The following is a 16,032-nucleotide window of genomic DNA, read 5'->3' as shown; positions in this document are numbered from 1 at the left end:
GTATATTGTATTGATTACATTCTCTTACAAATGTCGAGACTTATATACAATGTTAGTAGTATTGATCAACTTCGCTTAGAGAAAGAAAAAAAAGAAATAAAGGTAACAATCGTTGCCATCAGATTGATAATAGTAAACACTTTTATCTTGAAAAACATTTTTATTAAAAGCTTTTATTTAACTTGCAATGTATGTATATATGTATGTGCGGGTGGAATCTTGCTACTCAATTGTGAAGCAGATATCTTTAACCGATTTGGCTGAAATTTTATATAAACGTTAAGTTTGGATGACAATACACGACAAACTGCTTGACGTCATTATAATTCCAATATGGTGGAACATTCGCGATGGCAGAATAGTTATTTTTTATTCACTTCTACAATATAGGTATCAAATGATAGGGCTTGTTGATAGTAAATCGAAAAATAATGTGACGTCATTCTAATTCCAATATGGTGGAACATTCGAGATGGCAGAATAGTTATTTTTTATGCACTTCTGCAGTATAGGTATCAAATGATAGGGCTCGATGTGAGTAATTCGAAAAAAAACCTAGACAGTCATAACTAAAAAGTAAAAAATAAATTCAAAGTAAAAATACTTTTTAAAATAAGCTTTTATTGAAATGCTCTAAAAAGAAGAAAATAAAATTTTCCTTTAAAATTTTAACTATCAATTTATAACCTCATTATACACGATTTCTTTAATAATAAAAGCTTGTCGCGTAATAACCTTGCGTAAATTAACTAGTACCATGTAATTTAGTAATTTAATCTGTTAAGTTTCATTTCTTTTATTTCAGTTTAATTAAATACTTCTATGTATGTACTTACGAAAATCTCACGACAAGCTTTTATGATTAAAGAAATTGTGTATAATGAGGTTACAAATTGATAGTTAAAATTTTAAAGGAAAATTTTGTTTTCTTCTTTTTAGAGCATTTAAATAAAAGCTTTATTAAAAAGTATTTTTGCTTTGAATTTATTTTTATTTATATTTGGTTGGATAAATGACCTACATAATAGGGTCGCTTAATATAAGGAAAGGTACGTGATTAGTTACTTATTATTATTTATAGTTATCATTCTATTTATGAATTAGAAGTTACTTATCGAGTAATTTGTAACTGTTTGATTTTCTTTGTAGGATAAGTGCTGTCATTTATATATTGTACGTAGCACGTCCGTAGAAGCTACGTGCTACGCATGTTATAGTTCCTTTATAGTTGAAGAAATATTGTATAGGAATATTTATACGGTTATTTTACTATGTGCTCTTAAAATAAAGCTAAAAAAAAAGTATATATCTGCTTTCCATTTCATGCAATTTTTTTTATATAATACCTATATACGGAATCGAATTTGATGAAATATTTGTTACTGTCTTACTCCTCGGCTATCTACTGGCAAACAAGAACGCTCTGTATTGCTGTGTCCTTATTTAATTGAGTGAGTGAGTCAGTGTTATTTAATTTGGAGTCAACGTAAAACTACATGCTCGTTTATATATTTATACAAATTTACACATTCAATTTTTTAATCCACTATCTAATATTTTACATACAAAAATCAGACCCAGAATCAGTTAAAAATTAAAAACAGAGAATATAGACAGTTTCACGAAAAAAAGTACGCAAATTGATGCCTTGTGACTTAATAAAGAGTCTTATATATTTTAACGCGAAGTTAATTGACCAACAACATTGCCTCGGTTTACAGTTGAAACTTTTATGTAAATTTAAAGTGGCGTATTGCCTGGCTTTAAATAAATTAGTAATAAAGGGCAGTAAATATAAACTCGTACTACGTTTTTCTCACAATTTTTTATTGAATATTATTTCTCTTATTACGTAAGATTAACCTAGCATCGCCTTTTTTCTATATACTTACAAAATTCTATTTTGTGAAGTACAGTTTACGGTAGTATTTTTTTATTATATTTATATTCATATCTCCACAGACGTTTCGTCCGTGCCTTTTGTCTATCTTATCTTTAGTTCGTATTTTTTATCTTAGTATGCTGCTTGTTTTCATGTTTTCATAACCAGGCATGATCACAACTTTTTTAAATATTTATTTCTCTTCACAAAAAAATAATTAAAAAAGTTATATTTATATGTAACGAGAATATTCGATTCATAACATAGTCTAAAATGTGTGAAGAGCTTGTCTCTAAGTTAAGCATAAGAATGCCTGTATTACAGATCACCAGGTAATCAAATTATGTATATGATACACTATCAATATGAGTCTGAATGTCTCATTGAAATTGTGTTATTTATTCGTCTTCGTGATAATCTAGATCGCTTAACCGGTCTGATTATGATCGGATCATATATATTAAGGATCGGAATTTTTAGTTTGTAATCGAGAATTTCTTTGGTAATCGCTATTTGTGCCATATTCGCCAATGTTCCCAACGCGTCTCTGTCATTGTTATATAATCCGAAGCTCTTGTGATGCGATATTGCAACCACTGCATGGGATACGCTAACATACAATTGCAGCTTTCTCGTCGCACATTTGATGAGGATGGCAGTCGCGTAATCTAGTCTCTGTGCCTCATGTATTGTGAGGGTTTTAGATTCTTCTCCATTGCCATACACTTAGACCTCTGCTTGTGTGAATATTAATCATAGGCTGGGTCTTGGGGATCGCAACGCCGATATATGGGTTTAGATGCAGGGACTTGATATTACTTTGAAACAAGAAATTTGGTCAAATATCTAATAACTTAAAGATATTCTCTTTGTCGATTTACATTATTTAGAGACTCTCAAATATTATAACGTTATATTATTAAATGTGACTGCTAAGCCTAAAAGACAGATAATTTCATTGTTTTAGTACTCTTAGCAAATAAAGAAAGTAACAATTTATATGGCTATTCAAATGTTTTCCATTTCTCATTTAGTAAAAGAGTATCTATTTATCTCTTTAATCAAATTATAAATACAGTTACTCTATATTACTCTATATAAGCGATACGGACAAATCGTTTTCAGTATTATCATTTGATTTCAGCTCAAGTAATAAGGAAATAGAAAATTGAACTGAATATTATCAGCTAGCGCTAACGGAATATCCAAGAAAGCATTGAAAGGAAATGATTTTTTTAAAAAGATTTAAGCTGACAATGTACATACAAGTGGAAAGGCTTGACGCAATATTTCTCTTCTCGTATCTTATTGTTTGATATATTGCTCATAAATAAAACAATTTTATTTGCAACCGTCACTTATGCAACAAATGCCTATAAATTATGTTTTCGAATATATCTCTATATATATTATATGGACTTATCGGAAAAAGACGTGTCATTTATTATGGTCCAAACCAAAATTATATCGGACAATATTGGAAATCGAATCTTATACGACGAGAATAATTTGAGATGTATTATTTATTTTCTTAATCTTTATTAGTATTATAAATGCGAAAGTAAATCTGTCTGCTTGTTTGTCTATCTGTATGTTGCTCTTTCGCGGCTAAATCACTGAATCGTATATGATGAAATATGGTGTAAAAGTTGTCCCGAGAGAATGTTTACCGGAGAACGGGCAGCAGCGTATCTCTGAGTACTATGCCTACGTGACTGTTTGTCTTTTATGATTTCTTTTTGCCATTTAATTGCATATCCCTCCCCCATATGAAAAACGCAACAAAATCACGGCCCCTAGTCCTCGATTGCGCTGCTATTTCCAGACTTAGTAAGAGCTGTGGTAACGGTGGAGCAGGGGATTCTAAATTTTCCCGGCAGAAACCGTGTTAGCAACACTGACAGCCTTTGACCCTAGCTATATATAACACTCGCACACGCGGACCGAGGAGAAGATTATCTAATTGGAAGCACTGACCAGATTACACAAGGATATCATAGGATTGAGTGCCAAAACGATTACTGGTATATTAAGGTTCTATAGTATCTCTATGAGAACGCCACCATGTCGGTCTGACTCCATTATCAGAACTCGAAGCCAGTCCAACTCCAGCGGGATGCAAGAGATACGTGATATCTCAGAAACTGTTCAACGCTTCTAGATTCTGGACTGGACTGGAAAGCATTTGGCATCTATATCAATGGCGAGTACATCACTCTCTTCAATTTGCCGATGGCATAGACATGACATGACATAGTACAATGCCAATGGCTGCGACCTTGAAAGACCTCAGTACTACGCTCGATAACATCAGCAAGATCTCTTAACAAGTAGGTCTAAAATTGAACATGGACAAGACGAAAATTATGTCGAATGTCCATGTTGCACCCACCCAAGTAAAATACGATTAGTTTTACCTAGTCTACCTACCTCTATAGGTCAAAATCAACAAATAGGTACTTTTTACTTGGCCTATTAAAAAATGTAAAGCTCATGTCAAAAAACATTGATACCTAAGGCTTATTACTCAATACAAGATTATATTAAAGATAAAAAGCGTGGTTTTAGTATTTGTTGATTTGTAGACGGGATAATATGTATAAATTTAATTGTTTACTTTTATCGAATCCTATCTAATTAAAATTGTGGAAAAGAGTAACTACTAAGTTTCTTGCCATTTCTCGTCGGTAGAATTTACTTTTCGAATCGGTGGTAGCTTTAGACAACACTGTAATATGACGATTCAAAAGTGCTTTTATGAAACATGAATAAAGAATATTTTGATTTTGATTTTTGGACTAACTCCCAGCTAATTTATTGTCTATATTATAATTTTTAGTATGACATATTTACCTTTTTTAATAAGCTTTGTATGTTTTGGTCAGCAAAATAAGATTATTTACGTGTGGCGATTAAAATTAAAATTAAATTTTCGAAAAATCTTTATTCAACATAGAAGCATTATACTTTCTTATTGACAGTCAAAATTCTACCACCAGTTCAGAAAGAAACATTTCAGACCTCAGAAGAACCGCCGAAAGAAAGTTAGAGGGATTTTTTATGGTATTTGTATTTGAACAATAATAAATTATTTATTTTCGAAATGCCTTGGAGACGATCGTTTCATACCCAAGGCGTGATAGCATCTATAAAGTCCTTAATGTTATAATAACCTTTAGCGCTCAAAGGTTCTTTGATGGTTTTTTTTAGCCTTACAATAGAAAAAAATGTACCTTATCTGGGATACTATTATAAAAAGGAATACATTTTTTTAGGGTTTATGTTTGTTCCTTTCATTAGTAGCATGCACATCGCAATTTCTCGAAAACTCTTTTATGTTTTTACGAACATACATTACCAAACCAACATACTTAATTTTACAGTAAATGTAAGTAATTTTAGTACACAAATATACTATAATTCGCTGATGACATGCCTCAAGAACCGCCTTCGAGACATTGATAAGGCAATTGTGCAAATATGAGCTTAATCATTCCAGCCATGCAGAACGCATTACCATAATATAAAGAGCAGGTACTAGACGGTAAAATAAAGCTCAAAACGTTATTACATCACTAGAAATTCTGAATATTGAAATTTTGCTAGGCAATTTCAACGTAACATTTGCAAGTTATTGTGATTAATGGCTCGTAGTCGAATTTTAACAAATCTCTACATTTATACTGTTATATCGAGAAAAAGAGATTTCCTGCTTTTTAAAATGATGAATGAATGCATGTAAATTTCTTTCGAGTCCCAATTTTTTTAGAAAAAATCATATACGAAAAAATCCTGCTATATAAAAACTATTCTAATCTTTAAGGCGGCAAATTGTTCTAACCGATATCAGAAATTTTAATATATTTTAATTATAAATGAAAGTGACAAATTGTTAGTGAAATTAAAAAACGTTTTACTATGTACTTAAAATTAAAACAAAAAATTTTATAAAAAAATTAAAAACTCAGCTTGAAACGGAGCGTAGCGAGATAAAAATAAATAACACCGGTACGTCAGACTGGAGTGGTGGCGAGATACATTAAGCCGAGTTAACTGCAGTTCATATTGCAAACTACATTCTCAGTGAACACGTTACAAGTTGACTCAGAAAATATCGTCACTAACATTGTCACAGTTTAGTATTATTATGAAAATCCGGGTGAAGCAATTTATTATATTAATAAAATTTTATATTCATGTCTAAACTTGTCAAGGCGTTTAATATTTAGCCGTAGGCACCGATTTTACAATTGACATTGTGAATATTTAAATATTACATTTAGGTTCTGTTTAAGCAGGCATTTTTTTAAAGTTATAATATAACAATAATAAACGTAGAGATATATATATATATCTACGTTTATTATTGTTATTTTTTTTTTGTATTTGGTGTTGTAAATTTATCTAAACTAATATTAAAAATGTGAATGTAACTATGTCTATCTTTCGGTCTGTCCTACTTTTACAGCTAAACCACTGAACAGAATTTGATGAAATTTGGTTTAAAGTATGCTTCAACTCTAAAAAAGGAGATAGGCTTATTTTTTATGCCTAATATCTGACGACCAACCTCTCAAACGAGAGCGAAGCCGCAGGCGACAACTAGTATTATAGAACTATTTTTATAATGAAAGTGACTCTATTAAATGATATAATTCAATATACATGTATATTATAAAAATATATAAAGCCGAGATGGCCCAGTGGTTAGAACGCATGCATCTTAACCGATGATTTCGTGTTCAAACCCAGATTATCACCACTGAATTTTCAAGTGCTTAATTTGTATTTATAATTCGTCTCGTGCTCGGCGGTAAAGGAAAACATCGTGAGGAAACCTGCAAGTGTCTAATTTCAATGAAATTTTGCCACATGTGTATTCCACCAACCGGCATTGGAGCAGCGTGGTGGAATATGCTCCAAACCATCTCCTCAAAGGGAGAGGAGACCTTAACCCAGCAGTGGGAAATTTACAGGCTGTTTATGTTGTATATTATAACTATAATGTTACTTATAATATATTGTTTTTCTTATAGTATATTTTTTACATCATGACATTGGTTTTCTATTTTAACAACTTTTATTTATTTTTGTGGGTTGGTGTATTACAATCCAATTGACACATTGCTAATTTTTAAAATCGACTGATAATAAACAAAAGAAAAATAACTAGTAAAAGAAATAATACTTTAACTATTTCCCAATACTAAGTACATACAGGGCCTGCCCTGAATACCAATAACGACCTGACAATACCTCAGTAAACATTCTAACTTTTCATTTTAAATTATGGTTACACTCAGTTTGTTCCGGTGTCAAAGTCGCAGGCAGTTCGTTTTCTGATTCTTTATCCTTTACGGAATGAATAATTAAATAACTAAAAGTAAAGTCAATAACACGTTGTAAGCAAACACTCGACTTCGTGTCCTGTGTGAATTGAATAAAATATGACAAAAATACCGTCAAACGGAATATTAAAGTGAGCCCTTATTACGATTGCTTCACTTAAAGCGAAACCAGGCACTATTTACATTTATTGATCCCGAGTAGTTATTTTGGATAATGAGAACGCTCAGACCGCTCTCGAGGGGCTGCGATTCGAAATGTGAGAACTATAAATGTACGTATAAAATAGCATATTGCTTTTATTACATATTGACTTCCGGCTCCGACTACGCCCGTTTGTATAGCGCAGTACTTGTCTAGAATTTTTAGTTCATGGATTTTGATCTATATTATACCTTATAGAATTGCTTACTTTTCGACAGCTTAAACTTATTTCATAGTGGTAGTGGTGTGCAGTAATATATCAGTTAGAAATCACACACTTTCATATTCGATTTTGGGTTAATCGATTCACTTAATCCAGAATTATGTACAAATTTGATTTTGACCTCTATAATTAAAGTTAGATGTCCATCAGATTGTATTTGAATATAAATATTTTCGAATTATAAATGTTTATAAATAGATATGAATGGTGTAGTTGTTTCTTGGATGATGTTTAATTATTTTTATGACTATTACCCTCAGCATTTATAGGCATAAAAGGAAGGCTAAAAAGAAACGACACGAAAATATTTATAAATTTGCATCAACTGAGATATATATCAATTATATATAATCTATATAATATCCTACATGAACAATAAAAACTAACTTAACGTTTTTTCATTATCCATATCGTCTTGTTTTTAGTAATATTTTTTAACGTAATATTTAAATTCTTTAACAGGCTAAGTTCATAATATCTGAAGGGCGGTTATTTCCCAGGAAGTTTTTTTTAACTTTATTTAGTGGGAAATAAAATTTCCAAATAAATATTATGACAGGATTAAATGTCATCTTATTACAAATAAAATATTTTCTAATCGTCTCAATTTCAATAAAAATATTTGTATAATATTGCATTTACGAAAAAGGATCATGTAATATAAACTATAGTAAATATAATATAACAATAAATTAAATATATCCGTGAAAGTATTTAAATGTTATGGCCGTAAATCTCCTGGAAAGTTCTCCTGGATCTTATCAAAATAAATTATAAAAGGTATTAAAATATATTAAAGTAATGACTTCAGTTCTATAAACAAATTAAAAGCGACCATCAACTTTCATTAAACTCTATCCAGCGAATGAAAGTGACGTAAGCGTTGAAAATACTTTCTGGCTGTATATAAATAAAGATTATGTTACATTTGGGTATTTGAAACTATAATATACTATAATTAAGTCGCGGCATGAAGGCGCACCCAGACTACCTAAATATGTCTTTTGTGAGTCAAAATAATTTATTTTCTCTTTGTCCGACGTTCTCATTACGACTATTATTACAGACAACAATGCCTCGACTTCGCCTGACTTAATCACGAAAAACCTCTGGAAAGCGGGACTGACCACATTGTGTCACTAACACGTTAACCCCGTTTCTGTTGGGGTGTCCACGAAAAATATTGAAAAAATTTAATTGAAAACTAATGAATCCTATTAATTTTGGATTTATTTTGCTATTGGTTATTTGTTACGGTTACGAGTATACATTAATGTATATCAAAATTTAATTAAGTATTTTTTTCTAGAAATAGTAGAATTTCTGATGTCGTAGCTGTGACATTTTTAAACAGTTTTTAAAACAGTAGCTGTGACAGTTTAAAAAAAGTTTTAATTCACAATCAAAAGAATTTTAAATAGCCGTAAGAAAATAATCGTTATGCCTAATAATGTTTAAATGATTACAACAATTTACGAAGTAACTATACAACACCGCTAGCTCAAGTTCATTAATATCAGTTTAGAGGACCGTTTTTTCCGTTCAATGGTCGCCCTGTAAAGGCGTGCTTTAATTCTCGATATGGACTCATATGACGTCATAGGCCGAGGGTCAGAGATTGCAGGCACACCTTTCACCACACCCTCTTAAAAGACACAGTGTCTACTGCGACCATGGGAATGTTTCACCGCGGCCAGTAATATGCTTGTTTAAGGAAAATGTTATCTTATCGTAGTTTTCTATTTATATGGGAACTTCTTTAGTTGATATCTGAACTTGTGTGCGGTTGACCGATTTTTATGTTGTAATGAATTAGATTTTGGTTATTAGTTTTCGGGATTGTTTATGTCGGTCTCTTATATTAAATTTTAATATCAGTTTTTTTAATAATAATTATTAAATTAGATTCTCTGTTCGGTGTGTGCTATTCATGGTTAACCTATTTTATAGTAACGGAAAATAACGATGCAACGCATTGATATGACATGAAATACGAAAATGAATACAGTTTTTTCTAAATAAATCCTAGCATTGCGGTTAGTTTTTAAGCAATTACTACTAATATATATAATTATACGAGTAATATGATCAAATAAATTCGAAGAAATGATCCGATTTTCTTAAAATTTTTAATAATTAAATTATTTTTGTTTAAAGGAAATATTTAAAAAGATAAAGCTTTAAAGAATAAAGAATTTACTCATATATAATTTAAAAATTACAAAGCACTGATGTGCATATAATGGCTATTTGGAATCACACTGACAGCATGTCCCGTTTGAATAGTAACTCAGATTATCTAGACGATAAACAATCAACCTTAAAGTGAATGCAATAGGATAGATTTAAAAAAAAATTTTTACACAATACAGAAAGGTAATTGGAATATTATGCCTTGCCCTATTTAATAACTAGCAACCTGTTAATACATTTTAATATAACATGAAACTGTATACCATTTTTCTGATTGACAATTATGTTAGAATAATTTGTATATATACTATGCAACATAAATATAGCACATAGTCTATACCTATTCTTAAACTACATGTATATGGGTCATTTAATAATATAATTTGTAAGATAATTTTGAATTAAGTATTTATTTTTAAGAAATCAGCCTCTCTGGTCTGGTTCATTTAAAAAACTAAAACTAAAACCAAGTCAGAACTGAATTAGTATAATGCGTAATTAAAGATACAAGTATATTTTAAAATTTTTACCTTATTTAAGTGCACAGGTTGTTTAGAGTTCTTGGAGAAAGAAAAGTGCCTTAGGGAAAATATTTACTCTTAACTGCCGGGAAAACCGCTCTAAGTTCTCAAAGGTAAAGTGGTTAATATAAGTATACGTATACGATACCTAGATCTTATAACTTCATTTAAATTCCGTAGTCTTTAATTGTATCATTATAATATGAAGCTTTTATATCACTATGGGAAAAATCTCAATGGAATACTGATTTTAACAAGATTTTGTTAATCAGTATATAAATTTTGAATGAACAAAGTGAACTTTAGACCATTTCCACCGTAATTGACGTATTTTTTTTTAATCTTTGGCTGTAATATGATCTTTTACCGCATTTACTTCATATTTTCACACGACGTTCATCCAATTGAGCCGAAACTGTAAACAGCTGTTGGCATGAAACTTTGTGAAGGTTTCTGCCATGGAATTACCACCGCGCGAATTGTCTCAGATATTCTTTTAAAATGTCATTACTACTATCATGCCTTCAACATTAGATTAAGATGCCTTCAAAATCAAACAATTTAGTAAAACCTTATATTTTTTAGAGATACAATCATTAACCATATTTTATAAGTACTGAAGTATCGCGCTAATCACAAATTTGTTTATGTTAAATAGCCCTAATAAATAATAAAATAAATAGTTTATTGAAAAATATTATATTACGCTCTGACACGCAGACCGAGCGTCGTAACGTTGTACGCAGGTAAAAACGCACGGAGCAGCTAGTGTAATAATACGTACTTATCACAATTTGACGTAAGCTTATAAATATATATTCAACAACTGTAGGTACTTACCATTTTTTTCTATTGTAATCTTAGAACAAATAATGATTTTAAAGAGTTTTATTTTATAAATATTTTAATAACTTATGTTCTATAATAAAAACATCACTACTTAATAAATATAACATTTAAAATTGCTGAAAAAGTCCTATAACCTTTTTTTATTTAATAAATGTGTTACAAATATTATATTAAAATTCAATTCACGTTTTATTCGTAGTTCTTTGATAAAATAGAATATAAAGTAAAGAAAACTCAGACTTTGAGTAGATTGATAAGATTCTTGTTAATTATATTTGTATACGTTCGTTACAAATGTACTGAACTACATTTTATTATGATAAAACGCACTATCTCCGGGCTTATATCTACAAAAATAATATTTTTTAGTTCCCGCGACTTCTTGAGTGCACACTTGCTAGGATTGCAAAAGTAGAGACTTAATTAAACATCATCCACAGAAACGATTATTTGTCATGTAGACATATATATTTCAATAATTAAAACTGTAACAAGCAAACCTTTTTACTGTATAATAATGATATTATAGTACCGCAATATTCACCAGAGCCATCAGAATACATCAGCGTAACAGGAGTTTTAGATGGGTTTCCATCATTTCATTTGGAAATGATGAAGGTCGCATTTACAACGATTTACATACTTTTTTCGATGCCTTAGGCAGGTCCGAATTCAGAGGTAATAAGTCCCCTGCGCAACGAAAGACTGAAAGCCCCTGAGCAACAGAGGAGTTGATGCCTCTTATTATTGTTTTACAATGATGAATTTTACAATTGAATGGTGTCTGTCCATGACTGTTCATCAGGAATATTAGAATATATTACAAATACTCTTAGAACCGACTCTCATTCGTTTTTCATTATTAATGATACAGAGACGATAATTCAATATCATACTATTTATTCGAATCTATTTACATATAGAATTAGCAGAAACGTTACGGGTGATTTAATTTTAAGTAATTAGTGTATCAGACTTATTGTAGCATTCAAACTTGTCACGTCATATGCGAGGCGCCGAACATCAAACCATAATACCACTATTCTGCAAAATATTCCTCATAACTACAATTTAGAATAACCCTTATCGAAATATGTGTGAAAAAAAATATATTTAGAAGCCAAAAAAGTAGGAGGAACAGAATCTAAATTAAATCTGGGCCCAAACCCAGGCCAGCTTTAAATTTGTACTTCATTTGTTAATATAAAGGAAAACATTGTTAGGAAAACATGTGCCACATGTTTATCCACCAAACCACAAAAGAGAATCCTCTTGGAGGTTTTGAACCTTCTCCTATTTATATTTGCAAAGGTATGTTTGGGATTCCGTTGTAGTTGAATTAATCACAGTTTTTGTTCATGGTGATAACTTAAGGTTCGGTGTATCACTATAAATAATTATAATATAATATTTAAATAAAATTACTATTTATTATTATTATTATTATCTATTACACGAAAATTTGGCCATTTATAAAACCTTGTTGTTAAATATTTATTGCTAATTAATTTGCCAAGTTCAGAAGTAAATGAAAATTATTTCTAGATTAATTTATTTTTTATTTTAGTTAATAAACTTCAATCACAAGATATAGAATATCTAATCCTATAGTAATCGAAGCGTTCGTTTTATTATAAATAGCAATGATAGTTAGTAATAGTATTATGTTAGTAGCAAAAGTGACAACAAATTAGTTCCCAATGTTGGTGGCACATAAGCGATCTTGAGGATTGTTAATATTTCTCACAGCGCCAATGTCTATGGGCAGTGGTGAACGTTTATCATCAGGTGGACCTTTTGTCAGTTTTGTATATCTTTTTTACGTTAATAAAAAATATGTAACAAGATCAATATAAAATTTTTTATTACGCTATATACCCTTTATCATTTAAATTGGACGTCGTGTTGACTCCGTAATTATGATAGACTGCCTTCTTCAAATTGTAAACTAGCACGGAGGCTAAGTTCTTTGTAAAAGTGCAAGAGGAGCAATTTATCGAACAAAAGAAGTGGCTTCGGATCGCTGCTTAAAGCCATTTTGCACTATTTATCCAAGATTCAAGGTTTTAATCTGTTGGGAAAATGTCGGTAATTAAAATTTTTAAAAATCATCTTCGATCACCTGGACAATTCGAAGCCAAGTATTTTTAATATTTTCATGCCCTGTTTTGTATTTCCAACTCAACTATTTATTTTTAAATTATTTATATTCAAAAGTTTTCAAAACGGAATAGCGTATTGTTATATTAATATTTAACGTTTTAGCATTACTACTGCGAAATAAATTGTATTAATATAACAATCACACCTTTATGTAGGATATCCTAGAAAGAGAAGAAGTGAAGATATTTTTTTTCATAGATTTTTTTTTATTTTACAATTTCTTATGTTTAAGTTGAAAATTCAAGAATCGATAAAGTTATTACTATATTTTGTTATGAAAATTAAGATATTCTATTTCTTAGACCACACGAATTTTAACTACACATTGCGGTTCAAGCCCATTGAATTTTCACGTGCTTATTTGTATTAATAATTTTGTGTTTGATGGTGAAGGAAAACGTCGTTGGTTTTGCCGCGTGTGTGCCACCAAACCGCAATGGAACAAAATATTCGAATGAGCTCCAAAAGTTATCCTCATAGGGAGTGAAAGATTTAAGAGGCTGTTACATTATTTTACTTTAATAATATATATATATATATATATATATATACTATAGTTTATCTATATATTTATAATGTAAATATAAATATGAAAATTATTAAAACAAGACTCTTTAAGGTACTAATGATAAATGAAATACTTTCGAACCATAACAAAACTTATATCAATTTTTATCGTTCGTTTTTGTAATACGTAATAACTATAAAAATTAAACCACAATAAAACAAATAATAAGTTAATAACAAAGGGATTAAAAAGGTTTGATAAAAAGTGTTCAAAGGTGCATTTCAAACGAATTAACATAAAGAGTATTTGAATCGTAATGCTCTGTACATTGTTCAATATACGAAGAGTGTGAGTGAATACGTGCCTGGTGATGCAGTGATGTAATATGGCGTGGCCCGGGGGCTCGCCAGACACAGTCGAGCTGCCATTACACCAGGTGATCAGCTCTGACACCATTGATGGACTCACACTACCAACTACGACGGTTTTGGACGGACAGCAAACAAATAGTGAGTAAATGAGATATTCAAATGCATATTTATTAAGTTAGTTTAGAATAGATTTGCATATATGTAGCTTTATTTCCTACATAGAGAGAACTGTAAGCCTCTCTTCTTAATTCATGCTGAATGTTAAAATACAGTTTAAATATATCCCGTACAATCTTATAGGTATAATTCAATCTGTTTAAATCATTCTACTAAGAAAGGATTTCAATTCAAGTATTTCTCCTGATTAATTAACTGTTGACAAAGATTAAAGCGAAAAAAATCAACTTCTTTGTTTTAAAAGGAGTCGAACTGAAGTGTTGAAGCATTTAATTAAAACGCAAACTTGGTCTCAGTGTTACATTACATAACATAACAGTTGTTACATAACTGGCATTATTTATTATATACCCGACATATTAATTGATCTTATACCTTTACAGATGGTATGTATCTAAATTACCTTAGATGTGTTAGATGTTATGAGGGTACTAGATATTTTATTTGGTGTGTATCTGCTAGATAGTTGTGCGCGAAATATTCAACCAATGTCACGTCTTAGTGACATTTGATTATATTTTACAACTGTTATCTGCACCTAATATGAGTATAACCTTTGCCGCAAAATAAGTCACGATGAAATCACAAAGAAAAATAAAACTTGCGTGCGCTTTATAAATTAATCCTACATATTTTTTACCATAGTAGCGTTTTAATTGCTTCGCTTTGTTGTCTTTGCCTTTTAATAAACACAAAAGGTGAGCAGGATAGGATCCGCATGGTTCTTTTAAACAAATAAACCAATAGCTAGGTATAATATCATCAGAAACAAGCAAAGACCTATTCTCTTGTTGACGGAGAATAATTAACGAACTTTTAATGATTAATACCAACGTTTACTACATTCGTAACAAACCGTTATTAAACAAGCTTTATTTTAAATTTTGAGTTTTAGATTACAGAGTCAATAAAAACGGATCCCCGGTTAGGCTTTGTGCAAGCTCGGTCGAGTTAAGGCCAGCCGTTTATCATTTATACTACCGCGCGCGTGTGTGTGGTGTGTTCAGTTTTGAAGGGCGAGTGAACTAGTGTAATTGCAGGCACATGGGATACAGAATATCATATTCCTTAGTTGGTTGCTACCAACTAAGGAATATGGCATGTAAAAGGTACTTTATGTATCATACAGTCCCATTAACTAGCGAAGCAATTTGAGCGAAGGTGATCTCTTTCCATTGGGTAGATCATGAGCACGTTTTCCTAACAATTAATAACTCAAATAGATACAAAATTGCTTGCATCAATATATAACCCTTCCAAGTTTTATAACAGGTATATAAAACAATGACATGCCTGTATTTTGCCGAAAACCTCTGAATGCATCTTTGCATTATTTCCGACGGGTTTCAATATTATTCAAAACCTCTATACCCTATAATTCAAAATACTTGGAATAAAATATTAAATAAGGTAAACATTTGTTGTGAAATAATAATTTATAGTAGCTTTATGTAATCTCAGTCTAGATATATTATGCTCCGCCCTGTTATAATAAAAACTTATCACGTGATCATGTTTTTATGCAACTATCATTATCTTTGACCCATCGTATTTCGGCGCCAGGAGGCTAAAAATGAGTAGTGTCTTCCACAGCT

The 16,032-nt window shown here is 30.6% G+C and overlaps 1 protein-coding gene across 9 annotated transcripts in view; it reads left to right on the top strand.

Moving 5' to 3' along the window:
- Nucleotides 1-16,032, top strand: part of Atp8a (ATPase 8A) — an 86,418-nt gene that overhangs the window by 24,471 nt on the left and 45,915 nt on the right. Inside the window, exon 1 of one of the 9 annotated variants that reach the window (XM_026635818.2) lies at nucleotides 14,217-14,398. The exons of the other annotated variants lie outside the window; for them this stretch is intronic. Within the exon in view, the coding sequence (XP_026491603.2) occupies nucleotides 14,275-14,398 (124 nt within the window). The 5' untranslated portion in view covers nucleotides 14,217-14,274. Of the gene's footprint in view, nucleotides 1-14,216; nucleotides 14,399-16,032 lie in introns of those variants that run through there. 9 annotated transcript variants of the gene reach the window in all.

Source organism: Vanessa tameamea, chromosome 3 (genome assembly GCF_037043105.1).
Source record: "Vanessa tameamea isolate UH-Manoa-2023 chromosome 3, ilVanTame1 primary haplotype, whole genome shotgun sequence".
NCBI classification, from domain to species: domain Eukaryota; kingdom Metazoa; phylum Arthropoda; class Insecta; order Lepidoptera; family Nymphalidae; genus Vanessa; species Vanessa tameamea.
Note: the sequence above shows the minus strand (reverse complement) of the source record. Positions and strands in the feature narration are given on the sequence as shown.